Source organism: Ambystoma mexicanum, chromosome 10 (assembly GCF_040938575.1).
Source record: "Ambystoma mexicanum isolate Mex_15411 chromosome 10, UKY_AmexF1_1, whole genome shotgun sequence".
NCBI lineage: Eukaryota > Metazoa > Chordata > Amphibia > Caudata > Ambystomatidae > Ambystoma > Ambystoma mexicanum.
This window is the reverse complement of record NC_090932.1, coordinates 1,440,417,024-1,440,439,479: the sequence shown is the minus strand read 5'-3', so window position 1 is coordinate 1,440,439,479 and position 22,456 is coordinate 1,440,417,024. Positions and strand designations below refer to the sequence as shown.

At 45.7% G+C, this 22,456-nt stretch overlaps 1 protein-coding gene across 8 annotated transcripts in view; it reads right to left on the bottom strand.

The window, feature by feature from the left end:
- The window catches only part of HECTD4 (HECT domain E3 ubiquitin protein ligase 4), a 4,298,785-nt gene that overhangs the window by 2,246,537 nt on the left and 2,029,792 nt on the right, over positions 1–22,456 (bottom strand). For all 8 annotated transcript variants that reach the window (XM_069619495.1, XM_069619492.1, XM_069619493.1 and 5 more), the window contains exon 41: positions 8,101–8,283. In XM_069619495.1, the coding sequence (XP_069475596.1) occupies positions 8,101–8,283 (183 nt within the window). The remainder of the gene's footprint in view (positions 1–8,100; positions 8,284–22,456) is intronic.

Genomic DNA, 22,456 nt, shown 5'->3' with positions numbered 1-22,456 from the left:
ATACCTGCACAATGGTTGCACCGGCCTACACCCGTAAGCTAAATCATCCTAAAAGCGTGCGCCATGAAACACTTGTGTATAGGCGTTTTACAAATGCCCTATGGGTTTCATAATGTGCGGTGCGAAAAGTCGGGAACCACCTAATCCCTTCTCGACCTTAATCATAAACCAGGACAAAGGCTGCACCGCTCTAAGCCTTTAGGCTACATCACCATAAAAACGTGCCCCAGGAACACCTGTTTATAGGCGCGTTCTGTTAGCTTGCCTATACAGGGATTGAACCTGTGACCTTGGCGTTATTAACATCACGCTCTAACCAACTGAGCTAACCGTCCAGCTAAATGTTAGTTGTTTTCGCCCCGCGTGAGGCTCGAACCCCCGACCCTGAGATTAAGAGTCTCCTGCCCTACCGACTGAGCTAGCCAGGCTCCCGTTGCATGCGCCTTGCACCCCGTGCCTGGGAAACACCTCCCAGCAAATGCATCCTATTTGCAAGCCTCGCGCCCTGATGTATACAAGCATGTTAGCAACCGCACCTGGACAACTATCTTTCTATTGCCCTTTTCTCACCCTTGTGGCCCACATCCCCTTTGTGGCTGCCTACCCGCGGGGCAAAGCAGCCCCTAGCCAGCACATCCTTAAGTTACTGCGACTAGGCCTGCATCCAGACCGATGCACGTAACCCAACCGGCCATAACCGCATACCTTCGCATCACCCAGCATGCTGAATTCACATTCCTTGACTTTACTTAGCCATTCTTCATTGCAAACATTTGAAATAATTAACCGCGAGGCGTGCATCTTAACCTCCCCCAACAGTAACCTTAACTGCATTGTTTCCCCGGACGCTCGTTAAATGCCTCCGCATACTGTCTATGCTTACTGCTAACCTATCTACTTTTACAATCACATTATGTTATTGACTGACTTGTGCCTATTCTCCGCGCCAGTCTCCTAATCTTCCTTGACCCTCATGGATAAAGGAATCCACAGATTCAAACCACCAATAATTTAATTACTTTAGCATTTTATATAGCGCCAAGCACGCTCAGGCATCTGAGCGCTGCTTATTATTACCCACAGTGTGGGGTGTACATTTACCGACCCCGGAAGGATGAAAGGCTGAGTTTGGCGCTGCCGGGATTCGAACCTGCGACAGCAGGACCTACACAGATGTCGAAGGGAGCTGCTCTACTGGCTGTGCTACCGGACCGACACCGTTTCTCGCTTCCGACACCCTCCCCAACCCAGTTCCCTGGGGAGTTTCGCAGTAACTGAACGCTGATACCGTCCTGCCTGCATGTCTCATTAATTAACCCAAATCCGCCCTGCGTGGGATTAAGCTGCACGAACCGCGACCACCCAGTGCCCAGCCATTTACCTCTTTCTTTGCTCAAGCTGCGCCATCTCCATCTCCCGCTCCCGTGAACTGGGCAACACCTTCTCTGGAACCTCTGGAACTTTCCATACCGGACCTCTTCCTTCACTGGGGTAACACGAACCTCCTCGTCTGGTCACAGCCCCTTGAAAAACGAAGTCCTCGGTGGCAGGCGAAAAACGAAGTCCTCGGTGGCAGGCGGGCGTCCCCCGCCAAGGCTGGATGATGCCTGCAGTGGGAACCCGCCTGCTTTAAAGGGGGATAACTCCGCCCCTTTCCATTGTCCCCCTTCCGCGGGCTTTTCCTCCCCCTTTGCCGCGCTGTTCTCATTTTCGCGGGCTTTCCCTGCTTTTGCCGCGCTCTGCCTTTCCTCCCCTCCTTTGAGGAGGGGGAGGGAGATTTAGGAGGAGGACACCGCCCGGGTTATCGGGGTGCCTCCTCCATTTTCGGATTTCGTCGTCGACACCTGGCATGTCTCGGTCTCTTGGCAGGGGAGGCCTGCCCATTGTTGTTCAGTCTCTTCAAGGTTCCATGTGTCCCCCATGGTGGATAACGTGGTACAGTCAGGCAAGTCCACTGCCTAACACAAACACATCACCTTAAATAAAAGTGCTTTTTAAAACCCCTTTGTGTCTTGTGATTTCTTTATATATTTCTCCATGATCCCCTTTTAAAGGCCCCATTTGGGCCAGGTGTTACACATGTATCATGGAAGGGTCCAGATTCACTGGGAGCATTGTTTCTCCCCAGGGATGGGCAGATTCTTTACTTGTTTCCAACCGTCCCCTCAACCCGAAAGTGCTGCACACATTGAAATGCACAAAAGGATGTCACATCATCATGGTGTCTCCATTCGGCCAGAAAATATTCCGGTTCGAAGATAGTCAAAACCTCCAGTGTCAGGCCCAATGGCTGCTACCAAGTTGGTCAGACTTACTGCAGGAACAATGCGGAATGGTTCTGCATCCTAGTCCTTGACCCCAATCCTTGGCAATTTGGTCGCTGAGGGCTTAGAGTATGGACACCTAGGATTGTCCGAGAGAATTATGGCAATCATCAAAGTGGCCAGAAAGGAAGACAGACAGGCACCAGGACACAATACATGAGTAAATGGACACGTTTCTGTCATTGGTGCCTGGAGAAAGTCCCTCGCTAGGCCACATAGGATGCTGTACAGCCTTTGGTTACAGAGTTGGCAAAACCAGGGAGATCTTTAGACTCCTGCAAAATATTGGCTGCAAAACCCTGTACAGGAATATCGAAATATCAGACATGAAAGCAAGACTCAGCATTGTTCTAAGCTCGGCACAGATGTCACATGGGTTGGTGGTTACTGGGCAGCTAATGCTGCGTATAGTGCTGCGGCCCACCTAAAGTAAAGAGAAAATGTCAATAGGAATGGCAAAGATGTACAAGCAGATGGGGCTCTGCCAGTGTAGTGCTCAAGGTTAAAAGATGCCCAGTTAGGAACACTGATGTTCAAACGTAACTAAATAAATGAATTACATCAACGTATAATTTTCATTTTCTGCAACCCTATAAATAGTCTCAGAATTTGTATGCGGTTGCACATTTTTTCACAACATGGATAGATAGTCTGCTGGTTTTCTTGTCTGTTTCTTTACAGCTGTAGAGAAACAAACTGATTATCACACGTTGCTATTGAGAACAAAGTATCAAATGTTTCGTTTTCTTTCATGCAGTGCATCAACACATCATTCTAAAAGTATACAATTAACTATTTAGTACAGTGAAATCCAATACAAATTCGTCTTTTGGAAATTTGGAGCAAAGAGTCTCTTCTTGAAACATATGTCTCATCTCAGCAAGCTTTGCTCGAAAATCCTGGTGCGTCTATTATGCATCGTATCCGCACTTTGGAAGCCGCCAGTGCAGTACCCGTGAGCTTAACCTCTGCACTACCAACATTCTCTAATGTCATTCGACCAATCGAGTGTGCGGAAGACACCAGGACTGCAAAAAATAATGAGTCTTGGATTAGCATAGATTCTCCAGCTATGAATGCTGTTCAACATATTGATAACAATCACTCACGCAGCTGTCACAAGCCTAATCCTCAAAGGAATAGTCGCACAACGGCGAACAACAAAAAATCAAAAGCTGTAGCCACTAAGATTGGCTCTAAAAAACAGCTTCAAAAGTGTCCCCTGGCAGGAGCCCAAAAAATTAATTCTTGTATACCGATTATATCTATAGATAGTGGTGCTGATACTATACAGTCTGAATTAGATACTACCCCGAGCGTACCCTCGGTAATTAATGCTATGTCATGTATTTCTTCAATTCCACAGGTGGCCCCTAAGGAGGCTTTAATCCCGCCCGTGGAATATGATCCCCTGAATGAGTTGGTAAATTTATTGTTAACATCTTCCAACAAGATACAACCTTCGCCCGTTGTGCAGACGACTTTTTCAGCACATTTACAACCAACCTTAAGTAGGGAAGTTAAGCATGCTCAAACAGTTGACCCATTAGCAGGTTGTACCGATCGTTTAACCTCATTAAGAGTTGCGGTAGATTCTTACTTATCAAAAAAAATCTCAGAGGCCCTGCCAGAAATTCCGAGTGGTAGAGCCCTTCCTTCTCAGATACACAAGCCACTTAATGAGAGTGTTATTGAAGCACCTTCCTGTAACAATAGATCTGGTACTAGTCTAAATCAGAATCCACTTCCAGGAAATAGTTGTTGTAAACAAGATATTGCAAAAGAAAACATTAGAATGAACTCAGAAACTGGCAAAGCTATTAACAACCATCACACGGATGATGTTAGTACTGCATTGTCAAAGAAGTTCAGCTTGTTTCATACTTTAATTTTGAAGTGTTGCGACGAGTCCTACCCAAAATATGATTTATGTCGGGCTAGTGTCCTCAATATCTTTGGAGATATTGAAGGTTTGGATGCTATTGTTTCTTCTGACATAAATCAAATAGAGTTCTTGTGTGATAAGAATCTCTCCGTAGTAAGATTATGGATTAAATCTGGATTAGTTCGCAATACTCTTCGGAATGCAAGAATGGAATTATTCAATCTTGGTTTCTTGTTAGCTCAAGATCCAGCACGCCAACCCTCTAATGAGTTAAGCAACAAAGATTCTTCAAAATTCAAATCTCAATTAGCATGTGGTTGTAACTTCTGTACCAATGACTTACGCACAGGCTTGTCGGCTTCTGTCAATCATAACTCATAACCACTAATACATTCGCCTCTTACTGAAATCTCACTAGCTTGCTGGAATACCCGAGGCTCCTCCCATTTGCAATGGACATCAAATAATCAATTGAATATATATGATATTGTAGCATTACAAGAAACATGGTTACTAAAGCCGCCTGTCTGGGATGACCATGAGCTCAGTCTCCTTCCAGCTGAACATAGTGGCAAAGGTAGACCCACTCCCGGCCTATTAGTTGCGGTGAAAGTAAGCAAGGGTTATAAAATTTCCCCCTGGCGAGCGCCAAATAAATACATACAATTGGTTAAAATTTCCTTTCAGAAGCGCACATATGCCCTTATTAATGTATACAGAAACCCTGTAGGTATCACTGATGAAAATTTCTACACAGCTCTGTCGTCTCTTTTTGAATTGATCTCTATTCAGGGCAATATATCTGGAACTCTTGTAATGGGTGATCTAAACTTTTCATGTGTCGAGCATAATCCAATGAGTAAAAATCGCAATGGAGTACGGTGGATGTCTTTTATGAAAGATCTAGACTTAAAAATGGCAAAATTATAGGAGATATCCCCTCAATGAACACCTGGGAGCGAGGTAATTCAAAATCCACAATTGACTATGTTTTCATATCTAACAATATCTTTATGAATGCCTCTAAATTCGTCGTTGTAAAACAAACAACTAGCGACCATCATCTGCTAGCTCTATCTTGGTCAGTCCCAGCGCCAGATTGCCTAAAAAAACGCACGTTATTATAAACAAACCTTGACAGTAAATAATGGTAAAAATCGATTTAAGTGGTCTACGAATAAACTGTTGGCTTTGAATGAAGCAATTTTACTAAACAATCAAAGAGCACAAGGGGTTACGTCCTATATAGATGTTCTAAGTACCTTTGCAAATATCCAGCCTGTTCACAACAGACCACCGAGAAGTCATGTTCATGGGTTTGATATGGCTCTCCATGAGAGAAAGAAAGCCCATCGCAAAGAGATCAGAAAACTTCGAAAATTACCATTACTTGAACAAATTAAAGCGGTCAGGTCTGTCAATACAAAATATCGAAATTGGGCACGGTCAAGGAAAGCCGCACTATACCAACTAGATAGTGAAAGGTTTTTACAAACATGTTGTAATAAAAACTCTGGTTTGATCTGGGAACTGCTAAATAAATGTGGCACAGCTCCACAAGCGTATTTCCAACTCAATGGTGTTCATGAAGCTGTGTGGATTAAACACTTCAACACTTTATATGACGATCCTAAGATGAGTAGCTACATTTATAATGGCAGTTCTGCAAGATGTTGGGAGCTGCAATATACTGAAAATATCATCCAGTCCCTCATTAAAACAGCGTCCTCGTCAAGAGCAGCAGGCCTTGACGGACTTACCAACTGGATGTTTAAACAAAACATAAATGAATGGGCTCTAATTCTTAACAATGCATTTCATCACATTTTACAAACCAAATGTTTACCAGACTCTTGGCGCTCATCCGTGATTATCCCGATTTATAAGAAGGGTGATCGCATGGACGCTAAAAGCTATCGCCCGATAGCGTTATTGGACGCTCCTGGGAAGTTGTTCACCAAGTTAGTATTAAGAGATTTCAATCTCTGGGCATCTGCAGCCTGTCATCGTGACCCAGCACAAACTGGTTTTGTGGCTGGTCTGGGTACTAGTGTTAACTTACTTACTTTAAATGCTATCCGACAACAAGCCCAGTGTAAGAGACAGCCTAGATATTTTGCATTTGTGGATTTACATTCCGCTTTTGATTCGGTTTCAAGACCTAAACTTATTAACAAGTTAATCAAAGCGGAGTGTCCCTCTACTCTTATAGACATCATTTTTGCATTGCATTCAAAAACTAAGATCTTTGTAAGATTAAACGCTGAAGGTCTTTTATCATCCCCTGTTCATACGTACAGAGGGTTAAAACAAGGATGCAGCTTAGCGTCCGCCTTGTTCAACTTTTTTATTAATGATGTTCGTTGGATCTTTACTAAAATAGTGGCTGACGCTCCTATGCTAAATGGTGTTAAAATGAGTGCATTATGGTATGCAGATGATCTTGTCCTTGTGTCAAAAACACCTAGTGGCCTACGTAATCTTCTGTCAGTACTTTGCAGCTATTTCAAAGAAAATGAATTACTTGTAAATACTGCTAAAACACAGATTGTTACGTTTATCCCTAAAGGTTTACGTAAGCATTTGTTAGAGTGGCAAATTGAGACAATTCCCATAAAGATAGTTCCAAATTATGTTTATTTGGGTGTCATTTTTGATGGTTGTCCTACATTAGACTCACAGCTGAATAAAATTAAACAGAAGCTAACTATGGCAATTTGTCAGACCCGAATAATTGTATCCAAGTATGGCACATTCTCACTCAAAGCAGCCCTTCTATTTTGGAATCAAAATGTTGTCCCAACTATTCTTTATGGTATGGAAACGCAAATCTTACCAACTGGATTTCTTAATGACTTAGAATCCAAATTTTGGCGAGCCATTCTGCATTTACCGCAATGCATTCCTGGGGTGATGATGCGTTATGAATTGGGCTTAATTTCATTAATTGCCCAACATAATTGGCGCTTATGCGCATTATTTCGTAAATGTTTTCTTTCAACACAGGACAATTCCGCCTTGTCGGCTATCTCCAGTTACATACTAAACTCAGCAGAAATGTTCCCGAAACAGTGGTCCTCAAATGTTCTCTCTATTATGGTAAAGGCCGATATTTCACTGAGCCTTTTATTAGATCATCCAGAGAGAGCAAAGAAGAAAGTCCACATGATGGACTGGATTGAGACCCGAGTAAAGTGTTTAACCTATAAAGATTTTGATCCTGCAACATTTGGACCTAAAGCTTATAAAGACATTGCCTCGTATTTGTGCTTGTCTCCTTCCTCTGCTATTAGATCTGATATCCTGAGGCTGCGGTTTAATATCTGGCCTACTAGGGAAGTTAAAGTAAGAAGGAGACAAATCACATCAGACTTCAATTGGTGCAGGTTTTGTCAAAACACATAATTTGTTGAAACTTTGCAACATTTATTATTGGAGTGCACAGCCCCTAAACTTTTGAGTTTAAGAAACATTCATTTTGCTAAATATTTTGTGTATTTTGCACAAATAGACCCGAGTAACAGATGGGTCGCTCTGGTTGCAACTGAATGTATGGGCATAAGGATTGCTACCATCAATTTTTTAAAATCTCTAAACCTGGAATGATTGATATGCATCATGTTAAGCCAACACTCTTAAATTGTGAAATTTGATTTGGAAGGTGGTTGTAATTGTAAATGCTTGTTTTATTGATTTATTGCTTTTACTTATGAAAGAATGGATTTTTGTAATATATATAAAATTGAAAAAGTTGCTGTAATACAACTATATTCAATAATAAAAAAAAAAAACAATTAACTATTTGTGGCATTTTAAAGATACTTTTTTCATGCATCTGTGCTCACAGTTTTTCAAAACAAGCACATTAAAGTAGGTTAAGAGGAGAAATACCTGCACTTCCGAACCGATCTTAATGGTCTCCTTAAATCCTCCCAGAGAACATAGAGCAGCTATGGCTTGTCTGGCGATTCCTTGAAGTTTGGCAAGTTTTCTGCCACTTGTACTCCCATTTTCCAAGATGCTCTCAGCATACTTCCCTAATTGAGGAATGTACATCAGAGCACGGGAGAGAACCTAGATAACGATAAACAAAGAAATTAAATACAAATAATGTCAACAATTATCCACAGTAAGTTACACAGTCCAGCATAGATAGTCAGTGACTTATGTCTTCCATCTACAATATGAAAAATAGAAAGACCATAAAAGAGCAAACTAAATAAATGGAAACGATCATGTTCAGGCATTTATTCATAATTTAAATGAGAAACAAACAGATTTAACTAACATTTCAAATCTGTACCGGCAAAACATACAGGTTAAACAACGTGTTGCCATTCTTCATATTTGTAATTCCCACACATTAACATGCTGCCTTATCACAAATAAAGAGTCTGTTAAGCAACAGGAGAAACAAGTTTCAAGGATTCTGAGAAATTGTAAGGTAAAACAAGGCAGCCTACAGAGATACAAATAAAGGCTAAGGGGCAGCATTAACAGGTTACATGGATGCATAGAAAAATAAGACACAGCAAAACAAAAGAGGTGATGGCTGGAAGGTTTAGAATTCATCTCAACTTCTGACAATGCTTTGGGCAGACCATCTACTTTCGTCTGCCAAGCCACAACAAAAGGGGAAACACCATGTGCAAATCATGCTTTGTCCGACCCCAAAAGGTGCAGTCCAGCCCGAACTGCTTGGCCACATCCGTTCTGCACGAGACCACAAGCATCCAGACATGTTCCGGCCTAAGGGGCGGGACCGAGCCTGATTTGCATATGGTCTTTCACCTTTCTGTAATGGCTTGGCAAGCAAAGAACAATGGTCTGGAGGGTTGCCAGGGAGAAGATTAATTCAAAACCTTCCAGTCATCACTTCTTTTGTTTTGCTTTAGAAACATACGACGGTATCCATCCCAAGGCTTTAGGGTTGCAGAGAAAGGATAAGGGACAGAATCAACAGTCTTAGGGACTACCAACAAAAGTTAAGGCAAAGAGTGGCCGCCATTAAAGATACAACAAGCATATAAAGGACGGCATCAACAGGTTTTAAGGATACAGAGGTAAGAAAAACATGGATAATCTTTCGTGATACAATTGCAAACTCAATTAAATTCTGGGGTAGGCTGCCGCTATCTGTAATGAGGAGAGCAGCACTCTTAAAAATGGTAGCGCTACCCAGACTGCTGCATTCCTTTGAGAACATCCCTTATAGCATTCCCAAACACTTTTTTGTCAGACTTGACAAAGGGTGTAGGAGTTTTCTGTGGCAAAATTGTAGGCACACAGTAGTGTTAAGTACACCCGAGAGGACAAATGAGAGTGGAGGGCTAAAAATACTGCATTTTGAGCTGCACTACCTTCCATGTCAACTTCTGTATGTGGTAGGTTGGCTAGCGGATGATCCAACAATAGATACTACTCTGCTACAGCCTGCGATAAAACACTTATATTTAAAAGACCTATTATGGGTATCCCCCGCCATCTCCCCCAGAGTCAAAGGAATACCCACACTTAGAAAGACCAAGTATTGCCACACCTACCCCTGGCAGCGTTAATGCCAGATGGCAGAGGCCTGAGAGCTAGTGTACGACTCCAGTGGGAATCGTGCGGGATTGCCACAATTGGGGATCTACTGTCGAATTACATCTTAATGCGATTTCAGCAGTTACAGGCGACCTCGGGAAAACATGAAGGAAAATAACTTCAGCACCAAACTAATATAACTACAGTAAGGAGTGGGTGGCCAACAGCTGGAGGGGATACGATCAGGCATAATAATATATCTGAGGGAGGTCATGCTATATCGAGATTATATGAAGTGCTTCTAGATAATCACTCTGGGCTGGAACTGAGAATTCAGCTGAAATGGGAATCAGACTTAGGCAAATCCTTTATAGATGCTGAATGGCTCAAGGTGCTACAATATAATAAGTGCGAGTCCAGAAATGCAAGACTGACGCTTTTGCAACTGTACATAACGCACAGAGCTTATTTAACACTGCAAACAGTCGCAGAATTTAAAAGCGCAGATAGACAAGTTTGCCCCAAATTAGATGCTGTAAATGCCGGAATGCATGACATGTTTTGGGATTGCCCAACTATAAGGAGGTTCTGGGAGGATATTGCCCAAAAAATGTCAGTAGGTGAGGTACAACTAAATGATGAATTTCCGGCTGCATGCATGTTGCAACTATACCAACATGCAAAGACTGGGAAGACTATGGGCAAACTGAAGGACTTGGCCTACGTGTTGGCCAAGCACTGCATAGCCATGAACTGGAAATCTGTGCCAAGCCCGCTAGTTGAGATATGGTGGAAAGATTTGCAAAAATTGACATTAGTAGAGACGTTGGTATGGAAGCAGGCAGGCTGTCAGCATGCACCAGCAGGACCTAGGGGACGACATTATTGCAGTGCATCAAACTCACACAGACTTTATTTAAACCAGGAAATGTTGGAGAAAGGCACCACGATGCTGAGGGAGTAAAACAAGATGTATAAAAGGGTAGATTACATAGACAAAAGAGTTATGGAGAGTGGACAAGTCATTATACAAAGGCCAATTGGGAAATGGGTGGGGGAGGGAAGGGACGTTTTTGAGGGTGGACAATGTTATGATACAGTTGGTAAATGTGAAATTTGACAAATGGGTGAATTATGAAGCATCGTAACGGGATAATTGCACTGTCATTGATGTTTATTGACATTTTTATTGTGCTGTTTTTGGTGTATAGCTGACTGTATGGTTGATTGTATGAAAATAAAAATAAATTTAAAAAAACATGTCAGGTGACAAAAGAGTCACTGCCATCACATCCGACAAAGGAGTGTCAGAACACTGAGAATGAGAGATGGTCAGGAATAGACACTTGTGTCAAAGCACCGAGGAAAGTATCGGACAATGTATGATTGCCGCTGATTTGAAGAGAGGAACAGCATTTTGGTCAAGAACAGTAGACGACCCAACAAGCTAAGTTTACCATTCAAGCCTCAAACTTGGGGGATCACTGAGATAAGCGGCTCTATGGGAACTGCACAATGAGATTCCCAAACCATTACAATAAACTCAAGTCTATTTTAGTAGCTTGTCAAGCCAGAAGTCGAATATCAGAGATTCTGTGCGTCAGTCAGTACTTTCCTGTGGACATTTAACTAGAAGATAAGTGTGTAGCTCAGTAGCCAACTCTTAATTCTTCATGCCCAGGCTTTGGAAACTTCCAATGAGAACCTTCATTGAGCCTGGAGACTCTGCACCAGTGAAACTGATCCTATGGGCAGCAGTGTCCTCCATACTAGCCCGGTATCCCATGAGGAGAGAAAGGTCAGTACCTTGACTACTGAGAGACTGTTTTGTAACAGTAAGAGATGCTGTAACCTTAAAGAGTAGCACTAGACGTACTGTTTCATAAGTTAATGGTTCGGACTGGAGCATGTTTTGTTCTTTCTTCTTATGTTAAAGGGCAGGTCATATGCAAGGAAGCGTTCAATATCACCACACATTCTGAATAAAGAGACCAGGTCCCACCCAGAGCATGGCAAGTTCCTGTGTGAGAGAGTATGAACAAACCCCCCCCCCAAAAAAAATCTTTAGTAATACAAATAAAGGGTAACTGAAAGCATTAACAAGCTTTGGTGATATAAGGAAAGGGCAAGGTAAAGCATTAACATAATACTGAGGTTCAGAGTTCTCCCATTTGTTGAATTGACCTGCAGGGGGAGATGGATTTACCGAGAGTGGTAAACGCCTCTGGACGAGTGCCGATCCATTGCTCTTATAGGCATTCTAGGAGGAAATGGCTTAGACCAATTTTTGTGTGGAAGCATTTATGTTGCAGCTAAAGTTGACCACCTTTGTTGTTGGGAAATGTTTTCATTTTGCAGCTTTCCCGCCATAGATTCCTAAGTGAACCCTATTCTTTGTGGTCGTTTTGAACCCTGTTCTGACGTTCTGGAGATCAGTAAAGCTTTCTGCTTTACTTGCCTTGCCTGTTTTGCTTATTCTTATGGGGAAACTAAATAGTCCCTAAAAATGTCAGTACTAAGATGCTCTCTTCTTTTTTCAACTTTATTGCAATAGACTGCATGCATATTTGCCAGGAATGGCTGCAATAAGATATCACTCTTGTGTTCTGAAACCCTCCGCCTGTCCCCCCCTCCCCCCCACCTCAAGTACATAACTCAGGAAACCTCCTGTTAGCCGTGTCCCTCCCTAGATAGAGGGAGGGTGCCTCTCAGGCCGTAAGAAAAGTTTTGCTAGCTGTGGTTGGAAGGTTAGGGCTGGGAACGTTCCGTCGTATTCCAGGATGGGGGCCAAGCAGTCTGTAAAGAGGCGTAGTACTCCTACTTTAGCCACAGTGACTTTTTCCGCTACTAGGATATCCCAGACTTTAATCCACCATCGTGGTAGTAGGGGGCCCTCCCGAGTCTTCCACTTGCAGGCTAAGGTGATCTTTGCCGCTAGGAGCTGCTGAGTGAGTAGCCTAGCGGTCGCTCACTATTTCGGGTAGCACTCAGGCCACATAGTTCCCAGCAAGATGACCTCTGGGCTCAGTGGCAGTTTGCAATGGGTAATCGCTTCAAAGGTCAGGAGCACCCTCTTCCAGAAAGCCAGCGCCTTTGGACACTTCCACCACATGTGAAAGTAAGTCCCGGAAGCTCTGCATTGCCTCCAGCAGGACGGGTCAAGCGACTTCTGAAAATGATGTAGGCATTCCAGGGGGTAATACCACCGAAGGTGCAATTTGAGAGCACATTCCCATAGCATTAGGTACTTGGGCCACTATGTAGTAGTTGTGGAGATTAGGCACCCCCATCATGCCCCATTTGGCCGCTCTGGTCATTAACTTCAGCGGGATCCAACCTTTACCCCGTTTCCATATGAACTTTGAAAGCTGGTTTTGTTGCTGTACAAGGGGTTTTCGTGGGAGTTGCCCTGGTAAGGATGAACATAGGTATAGAAATCTGGGCAGAAGGTTCATTTTACATGCTGTGACTCTTCCCAGAAGTGAGATTTCCTGCCCCTCCCATCTCTTAAGGTTGGCCTCCATGTCTTTAAACAGGGGGAGTGGGGGGAGTTTGCTGCATATAGTGGTTTAGGGTTTGCCACAATGTGTACCCTCAGGTATTTCATCGACGTGGAGCTCCATTTCAATGTGCAAGCCAATCAGAGGTGGTTCATTGTCTCAATGGACATATTTACCCCCAACGCCTCTGTTTTAGCATAATTGATAGCGAAGTCTGCCACCTGTTCAAAATCTTCCAGTTCTGTTAAGGCTGCTTGAAGGGGGGGGTGGCTGTTGGTGAGTGAGAGCATCACATCATCCACGTAGATGGACACTTTGAATTGTTTTCCCTTTAGTTCCACACCTGCTACGGTATCATTCTTGAGGATTCTCTGTGCGAATGGCTCCATTATTAGGGCGAAGATTAATGGCGAGAGTGGGCATCCCCGTCTGGTCCCACAGGAGAGTGGGATAGAGGCTGATAGTTTCTGGTTTATCCTCAGGGTAGCCTTGGGAGCCTTGTAGTTGGCCAACAGCGTCTCGCTGAATTTTGGGCCAAGCTGAAAGGCTTCCAAGGTGAGGCGCATGAACGTCCAATCCACCCAGTCAAAGGTTTTCATAGTATCCAAGTAAGTACGGCTAGTTCCTATCGTTCCAGTGATGCCACTTCAATGAGGTTGAGGGTACGCCGAATTAGGACTCCAGTGCTTCTTTCCTTGATGAAGCTGCCTGGTCTGTGTTGATGGTAGGGAGAACCGCTGCCAGTCTGTTCGCCAGCAATTTAGAGTAGATATTCACGTCTATGTTGAGAAGCGAGATAGGCCTATATGAGGCACATTCCCTTGGGTCTTTTCCAGGCTTCAGCAGCATGAAAGTGGTGGATTCCTGCATGGATGGCGTTAGGGTGCCTGTTTCTCGGAATGATTTCAGGAGCTCCATTAGTGGGTCTATACGAGGGATGGTTTGAAAAGTTTGTAAAATGTGGCCGAGAAGCCACCAAGACCTGGGACTCTGGGTTTCAGGACTTTTATCACTACTTCTACCTCTTCGGTGGAGATTGGGAGATCCAAGGTGTTCCTGTCCGCTTCCGACTATGAGGGAGAGTGGCTTGCGCAATGTATTGCTACTGTTGCTTTGGAGGTCGAGGGGTGGATGTCATAGTCTGGGTTTGGTGGGCTGTTGCCAGCTGCAGCTTACATCTTCCTCGTAATGGGTTAAGCCCTCGGGGCCCTTTAAGGCTGTAATTTGGTTTCACTGCCGTATTTTCCCCAGTTTGCGGACTAAAAACGTATTGGCATTGCTGCCATTGGCATAGTTGCTTTGCTTCGTTTTGATAAGGTCCTGGGCTGCATCTACGCATAGCGTACCTCCAGTTTTCCGCAGGTGATTCGGTGGGCTCTGGCCTCTTTTGGAGACCACCCTTTCTTGAGGTTCTTCACAGTCATAGCCACATCTTCCTCCAGCCGTTCTTTAAACTTCAAGCGTCGCTTTCTGTGTGCCGACGCCTGGGCGATCAGCTCCCCTCTGGTAACCGCTTTCATTGCCTTCCATCTGGTGGTCATGGAGGTGAGGCCTGCGGGGTTTTACTTGAAGTAGTTGTGGATAGCTTTGGTTATGTCGTCTTGCAGTGCCATGTCGTGCAACACTGGTTCATAGAGGGACCACTGGGGTCTCGAGGCAGGGTATGGATCATAGATCCGAGCTGTTAAGACTACTGGAGTGTGGTCAGAGAATATTTTCGTGCCTATCACTACCTCATCGGTAAAAGAGCGAAGTTGGGAGTTGGTCAGCAGCATGACAATCCGGGAGGCGCTGCAGTGCACGTGGGAGAAGAACAAGAGGTCTGTTGATTCTGGGTGAAGGACCCTCCATGTGTCTATCACCCCCAGGAATTTAAACAGATGGCATAGACCTAAGGCGATTTTGAAGTCTCTGGGCGTTGGTTGGTTCGATTTATCTGCTAAGGGGTTTGGGACGCCATTAAAGTCTCCTCCTATAACCACTTGGCCCTACAGGAAGGGAAGAAGCGTGGATTCAAGTTCAGTAAAGAACCTTTCCTGGCCTTCATTGGGGCATAGACTGAGACTAGGGTGTGTCCAGACCACGTCCATCAGCCCCGGGAGAAGGCATCATGTCGCCTTGAGAAAACCCAGCAACCCCTGCTAGGGGCTGTCTGGGTTCAGTCCTGGCGCCTATGGCGCCAGGCTCATATGGGACATCAGTCCTGGCGCCATAGGTGCCAGGCTCATAGGTGCACACTTACCTGATGCAGACCATGCTGCAAGAAGATCCAAGCCCATGTGAGGCCTGGAAGGGACTACTTTACCTTAGGGACTATTTTGTTACTCGGCTGTGGTCGGGAAGGAATAACTACATGGGACTACTTTGGAGGCTATTTAAACCACGCCTGAAGAGCAGCACAACTGCATTCGCGTTATTCTGCATCCAGCAGCGTAACGCTCACCGTGCCAGCAGCAGCATCCAGCCATCTGCCACGGCCGCCTCGAACCTGGAGCACCTAGAAAGAAGGAAAGAAGCAAAGGTTAGAACAAGAGTATTACCTGATTACTTACCTGATTCCGGATTCATCGCATCTTCAAACCAGAGGAAAGACTTTGTTTTAAACGCGTCGCATCGCCAGCAGCAGCGCCGCGCCATACTCACCGTTCCACGCAGCATCTCTTCGATCCGGCCCTGTCTCCATCTTTATATCGCTGAATCCCGGCACCTAAGGGGTACAAGAAACAACAAGGTGAGCAGAGAAAACAGACAGAGACAATCTCTTTAGCCGCCATATGCTTACCTGATTTTACCGCCGGAGGTATAATTCATCAGCACGCCACATCTTCTTATGCCGCACCTGTAAGATAAGGAGAAAGCAGCAAGTTTAACCCTTGGCATTATTTACCGGACAGTGTTGGGTAACACAGACTTTTACCGGAGCTCTTTCAGCTGTCAATCTACTTATTGGGTCAAAGCTGCAAGATAAAAGAGGAATTGGACAGGAGTGAATTCCAGACATTTTGAACTCCTACGAACTATATACTTACGGCTCTTCGCCAGGACCTTTTGGAGTCAGGATTCGTCTACAATTCTTCCAATATCTTCAGGCCAGTTAAGTAACTGGTCATCAACGCGCCCCTGCGTGCTTCGCAGGATGGAGGGCTCATCCTTCAAGAATATAAGGTGAGATTGCTGAGAGTGTGCTTCAGAGGTGATTAGTGGGGAGGACAGTGGGGGTGTTATCACTTGAATCCACAAGTGGCTAAATCCATCTCTCCACTTGTAGGAGAATATTTCAACGGGCCAAGCAGACAAGATTAGGAGGGCAGATCCAGTCAGTCATCGCTGCACTACGCATCACGTGGGTGGAGGCCGCAACAGTCCGGGTCCGACCGACGCCCCTTTGGGAGCCAGGTGAGCGTAAAAGGACTCTGCAGGATCTCTCGTTCTGTAAATGGAGTCCTTCTTGCCAACAAGATCCCTGTGCCGCTCCTCTTGTAGCCACTGTATGCCAGATATTGTTTTGGGAATGCTCTGTCTCATAACCGTGGGAAGTCTGCTGGGAGCAAGTGCATCTCTTGGGGGAAGACTACTGAGCTGTAGAGGTCCCTCAAGCGTCGAAGGGTTGATTTGCATTTCTCGGGTGAGTTTAATCCTCTGATATTTAGAGACAGATAGCATAGTTTCTGATGTGATGGGTGGCCTCTTGCGGCTCCACCTCAGCTATCGATGGGGTAGGGTAAGGAGGTTGACAGCTGGCATCTGCCTTCTAAAGCATTGATGTTCAGCCCTTTCTGCTGCGACCAGGGTTTTAACTTTTGGAACCTGGAAACAAACTTGACCAGAGAACGAGGAGAACCCACAAAAAAAAAGTTCAAACTATGCCCGTAGGCCCGTGAGCCGACGTGTGTGTCCATGTACCCGGCTGGAGTAGGCCGTGGGACACCCAAGCTCCATGGATGTGTTCTTGCAAGGAGTGTGGGTTAATCTTTGCAGACTCCGTACTGGTGGAGGAAGTGTCGCTGTATGTGGGGAGACAGCTCATGTATGTTTCAATTGGTGTGGTGGCTTCTCTCCTTTGGGTATCATCATCCAGGTATTTTGTTGCGGTTTCGGGGTCTCTCCAGCTTCCTTTGCTGGAGACAGGCTTGTTAGGGCTTCATCTGGGGCCACGGGTGTCATGATGCCTACCCCCGGGGACCCAGACCAAGTCCAGCAACCCCAGAAGCAGGCATCAAGTTATCCTAAGCAAGCCCAACAACCCCTGCTAGGGGCTATTTGGGTCCAGTCCTGGCGCCTATGGCGCCAGGCTCATATGGAGAGTCAGTCCTGGCACCAGGCTCATAGATTAAAACTTACCTGATGCAGACCATGCTGCAAACTTACCTGATGCAGACCATGCTGCAAGAGCTCCAAGCCAAAAGAGACTTGGAAGGGACTACTTTACTTAGGGACTATTTTTTTACTCGGGTGGGGCTGGGGAGGAATACTTACCTGGGACTACTTTGGAGGCTATTTAAACCACGCCCGAAGAGCAGCACACGCTTCGCGTTATTCTGCATTCAGCAGCGTAACGCTCACTGTGCCTGCAAGTCTGCATCCAGCCTTCTGCCACGCCCGCCTCGAGTTTGGAGCTCCTAGAAAAAGGGAGAAAGAAGGAGAAAAGGTTAGAACAAGAGCAATACCTTTGATCCTTACCTGAATTCCCGATCCATCGCGCCTTCGAGCTGGAAGAAAGAAGTTATTTTATGCGCGTCGCCTCGCCTGCTGCAGCGCCGCGCTGAACTCCCCGGCCTTTGCAGCATCTTCACATTCCACTGCATCCTCCTGCATGTTCCCGCCGCACTCCGGCACCTAAGGAGAAGACAAGCACAGCAAGGTGAGCCAAGGGAATACACAGAGGAATATTAGTTACCCCCCTATAGACTGAACGGATTTTACCACCGGGGTACTATTCCTCTTCACGGGTTGGCGCAGCTTCCACTGCATCTTCGCCGAACCCCGGCCCCTAAGGGGAAACAAAAGAACAGCAAGTTGAAACAAAGGGACTAACAAGGGGAACCCTCCTCACCACAATAGACTTACCTGATTTTACCGCCGGAGGTATTATTCCCCGAGACTTCATACTTTCTCTCAGCGCCTGAATAAGGGAGAAAGCAACAGGTTACATATTGACATTATTTTATCGAACTGTGTTGGAAAATACAAAACCTTACCAGAATACTACCGGTTGCCATGAGGAACTTTTCATTAGGGTCAAGCTGCAACCTGCAAGGAATCGGACAAGAGTGAAAGTCAGGCATTTGAACTCTTACGAACTTTATACTTACGGCATCTTGCCGGGAATCTCTGAGTCAATATTGTTCTGGTACTCACCAATTCCTTCGAGCCAGTGAAGCAACTGGTTATCAACGCGCCCCTGCGCTCAATGCAGGATGGAGAGCTCATCTTTTCAAACCATCAGGTGAGACTATAAGAGGGGACATCAAAGGTGATCTGTGGGGAGAACAGCGGGGGTGGGAGGATTTACGCCCAACTCCACGGGTGGTTAATTCACTTTCTCCATTTGCAGAAGAATATTCCTACAGGCCAAGCAAACGAAGCTAGGTGGGCCAGTCCAGTCCGTCATCTCGGCCCTACGCGTCACATTGGTGGAGACCGCAGCTGTCCAGTTCCGATCGACGCCTCTGTGGGAGCCAGGTGAGCGTAACAACGTGTTCCCCTCAGAGAATGCCTCCCGCTTCCTCCAATGAGTTAATTATGCAAGTTTGACCTTCAAACGAGAACTGGAAAGACGCCAGGAAGAGCTATCAATATATAATGTTCCGGTTTTGGAGGAAGGTTGTGAGAGGTCTGAGGGCTCTGCGCCTCTGGACCCTTGAGGCTGCCAGGTCCTGGTAGATTTGTATTGGGGCCCCTTGATAAGTCAAGTCTTCCTGGATCACGATTTCCTGCCTAGTAGAAAAGAAGTGGACCCGGGTGATCACTTCAGGTGGGTCTGCTGCCGGAGAGCCCCTGCAACTCCGCAGTCTGTGAGTGCAGTCCAGTAGAAGCAATGTTTTGTCGCAGTCGGGGAGGTGGGTTTGAAAAAGGTTGCCCACGTAAGCTGGTAGGGCCTGTTCCGAGATTTAAGTCAGCATTCCTCTAATCCATATGTTGTTCCTGCGGGCCTTGTTCTCGTAGTCCTCCTGCTTAAACAACATCCCTTCACTTTTCTCCTCCAGGACCTGGAGATTTCTCTGCAGGTCTGTGAGTTGTGTCGCATGATCCAGGGATTGGTCCTCCATTTTGCTGGCGCTCCATTTCCTCCATTGGGTTGTCCAGGCATTCTACCCTGGTCAAAATTTCAGTCACACAGCTGGTGATGTCTACCGATTTATGCGGCTTCTGATATTTAGCCATCTCAACTATGGTAGCTAGGGTGAGGCTTAGACTCCCTAGGTTTTCAGCCTGTGTCTGTTCTCCGGGCCCCCAGCCATCTCGGCTGTTTACGGTGGCCCACAATCCTATGCCTTGTGGCTGGATGCAACGAAGTGGAGGTGACCGGCAGAGGGGCAGGCTGATGGCTCTATTGAGGTGGATCCACTCTGTTTTGGGCCTGTGCATTTTGGACTTGGGTCACCCCACCTTCTCCTTGTTTGCTTGTTATTTTTAGTAAGTTCAGGTATTGCTAGGGAGGGATGGGGGGGGAGGCGTCTCCGTCCCCCACTGACCCCGTCTAGGCTGGGGGGGGTTCAGGAACCACTGTGTTGAGTGTTAGCCCATGGTGGTCCCCTGTGTGTCCCTTTTTTATCTCCTCTGGCCAGGTAACATGGGCTAGAAGCTGGCCTTACCGTTCCGGTTGAGCTGGTGAGAAGCATAGCTATGTGCCTGGTCGCAGCAGAGTCTCTTCTTGATGTGGATGTTGGCGGCTCAGGCAGTCGAGGAAGGCACGTGGCAGAGCAGACTTTGCTGGCGCTGCGGCCTTTAGGAAGGCCCACTGTTGTAGCTACTGGGGCGGCTATACGTGGGCTTCTCCTCATGGCGAATTTTCGAAACTCGGGTGTCCCACTGAGGATCTTAGTGAAGCGACCGTATAGCCGGCGCTTCAAGCCACGCCCCCCAAGACACTCTTTTTATGAATTATTTTGTTATTACATTTGCACAACTCACCTTCCAGTAAAGTGCAGTTAGGATACTTGGTATCTTTATAACTTTTCATGTAATGGCGTTTTGGTTACTTTTATTGTGTGTCCAAGGCGGGCGGATGGCAGCTGGGAAATTTTTACAGTTTGCTTGTGCCCTTTTGCATCTACTGCAAATGGCTACTAAAGGTGGCTATCACTCTAAGATGACCGTGCCACAAGATTTTTTTGTTTGTTCTTTGGCCATATTGTTGTTCGGCCCTCTTCGGTCAGGAAATGCCTTACATAGAAAATCGCTTTCCCGGGGAAGGTTTCTGCTTTCGAGGGCGAAGGGGCAGTGTGTGTGGGAGCCAGAGGAAGGGACTGGGACTGTCCAGTCCTAATCCAGATCCTCTGATGCCTGAAAGTCTGTCACTGGGAAGATTTGATGACCAGTGGTTGTGCATGACTGTCCATGATTGAATATCCCTAGGCTGTTTGAATGGTGCAGATCCTTAACATTGGTGGGCCTGGGCTTGCTTCCAGCCTGAATCTTGGATAAGAAGAGGACTCCCGCAGTTATTCGACAGCTCATCATTGGAACCAAGACTTCTACGAAGAGGAGCAGTCTGCTGCCGACCCAAAGATGACTCTTGCAGCTGACCAGCATTGACTCCAGTGAATGGCCCAGTGAAGACTTTTTCCGCTGTCTGATTTCAGAAGACCTTTGTTGGTGCTTCGACCCTTAGACCAGTGGCAACAATCAGTCTCGACCCCTGCTTGAGGCGTCAAGCCATAGAAGCCTTCAGAAGTGCCCATGGACCACCCCGTGGACTGACCAGCTCCATTTTGGTCTACCTTGCTGCAGCCGTCTTTTTAAGCAGAGCCTTAAGACTCGCCAGATCTTCAGTTTATGCCATAAGTCGACTGTCCTCGCAATCTCAACAATCTTGTCTCAAGGGAAGCTGTGCTGGGCCTGCTTCTGTGTTCACCGCTGGATGGTCACCTGTCAGAGCCCAACATGAAAAGTGACCGCTACACCTGCGACCCGTGGACTTCTCACCCACCCAAACCAAGGATAGAAGATTGTGTCCCTAGCAAATACTGGAAGACCTGCAGTTTCACGAGGAAGAATCAAGAGTCTGGGAAGTAATTTAACATACCTGTTCTGTCCCCCCTGTCCTCCATAGGGTAAACAATGGGTGTAGAGCCCTTGTCTCCAACTCCCTCCTTCCTGGCCACTTTACATCGAAAATGGTCTAAGGATCCTTTCCTAGGGCTTACCTTTGGAAAAGGATGGAAGGGTACTGCCCTGTTCTGGGATAAAAACTTACTTTAAGGAATTTTCAAATCACCACCACAGTCCACTGCATCAGTTCTGAAATACCTGCCCTGAAGAAACCATAGTTTGGAACTTGTGACTTTTGGGCAGAAGGACCCACACATCTGTTGCTAGAACCGGGGTTATGGCATCTTCTCCCACTTCTTTTTTTTCTTGCCCTAAGGATATTCCAGACAGTGTCTCTACTGGCTCTTTAGGAAGAGAAATGCAGCTCTTGCCAAGCCGCCTCTACCTAAACAGATTTTCTCTGAACACCAAGCCCTTCTCAGACAGCTCTCTCACTGCCTTAAGGTGCCTCAATTTGCAGGAACCACTTTCTTCCATTTTGTGCTCTTGTCCAAGGTACCAAATACAGGATGGAAAGCAGAATGTCAGACACATATTTGCTAGCTTTTACAAAACTTGAAGACAGACTTTAGTAACATATTGCAAAAATAATTTCTTCAAATGGCTGTTCTGAGAAAACCTAGGTCTGAGAATACTGAAAGGTTATTGACGTAAAAGGTGGCACACAGCTCTGTATGTATGCCGGTAGCATCACTTTCAGAGATTAAAAGTGAAAACGATGCCAGTTGAAATACATGCAAGAGGTCTATTAAAATAAATGAGTAATCTGTGGGAAGAAAGTTTTCATTAGAAATATCTAAATCAGATTGGAGGTAACCAAGGTGTTGAGGCTGACATTCTTTAGCTGTGGAGAGCAGTGTTTTTAGTTTGTAATCTTGCTCAGTGAGACACAAGACAAATCGAATATGTTTTCAGTTATTATAATAAAAAGAAATTACTTACCTGTG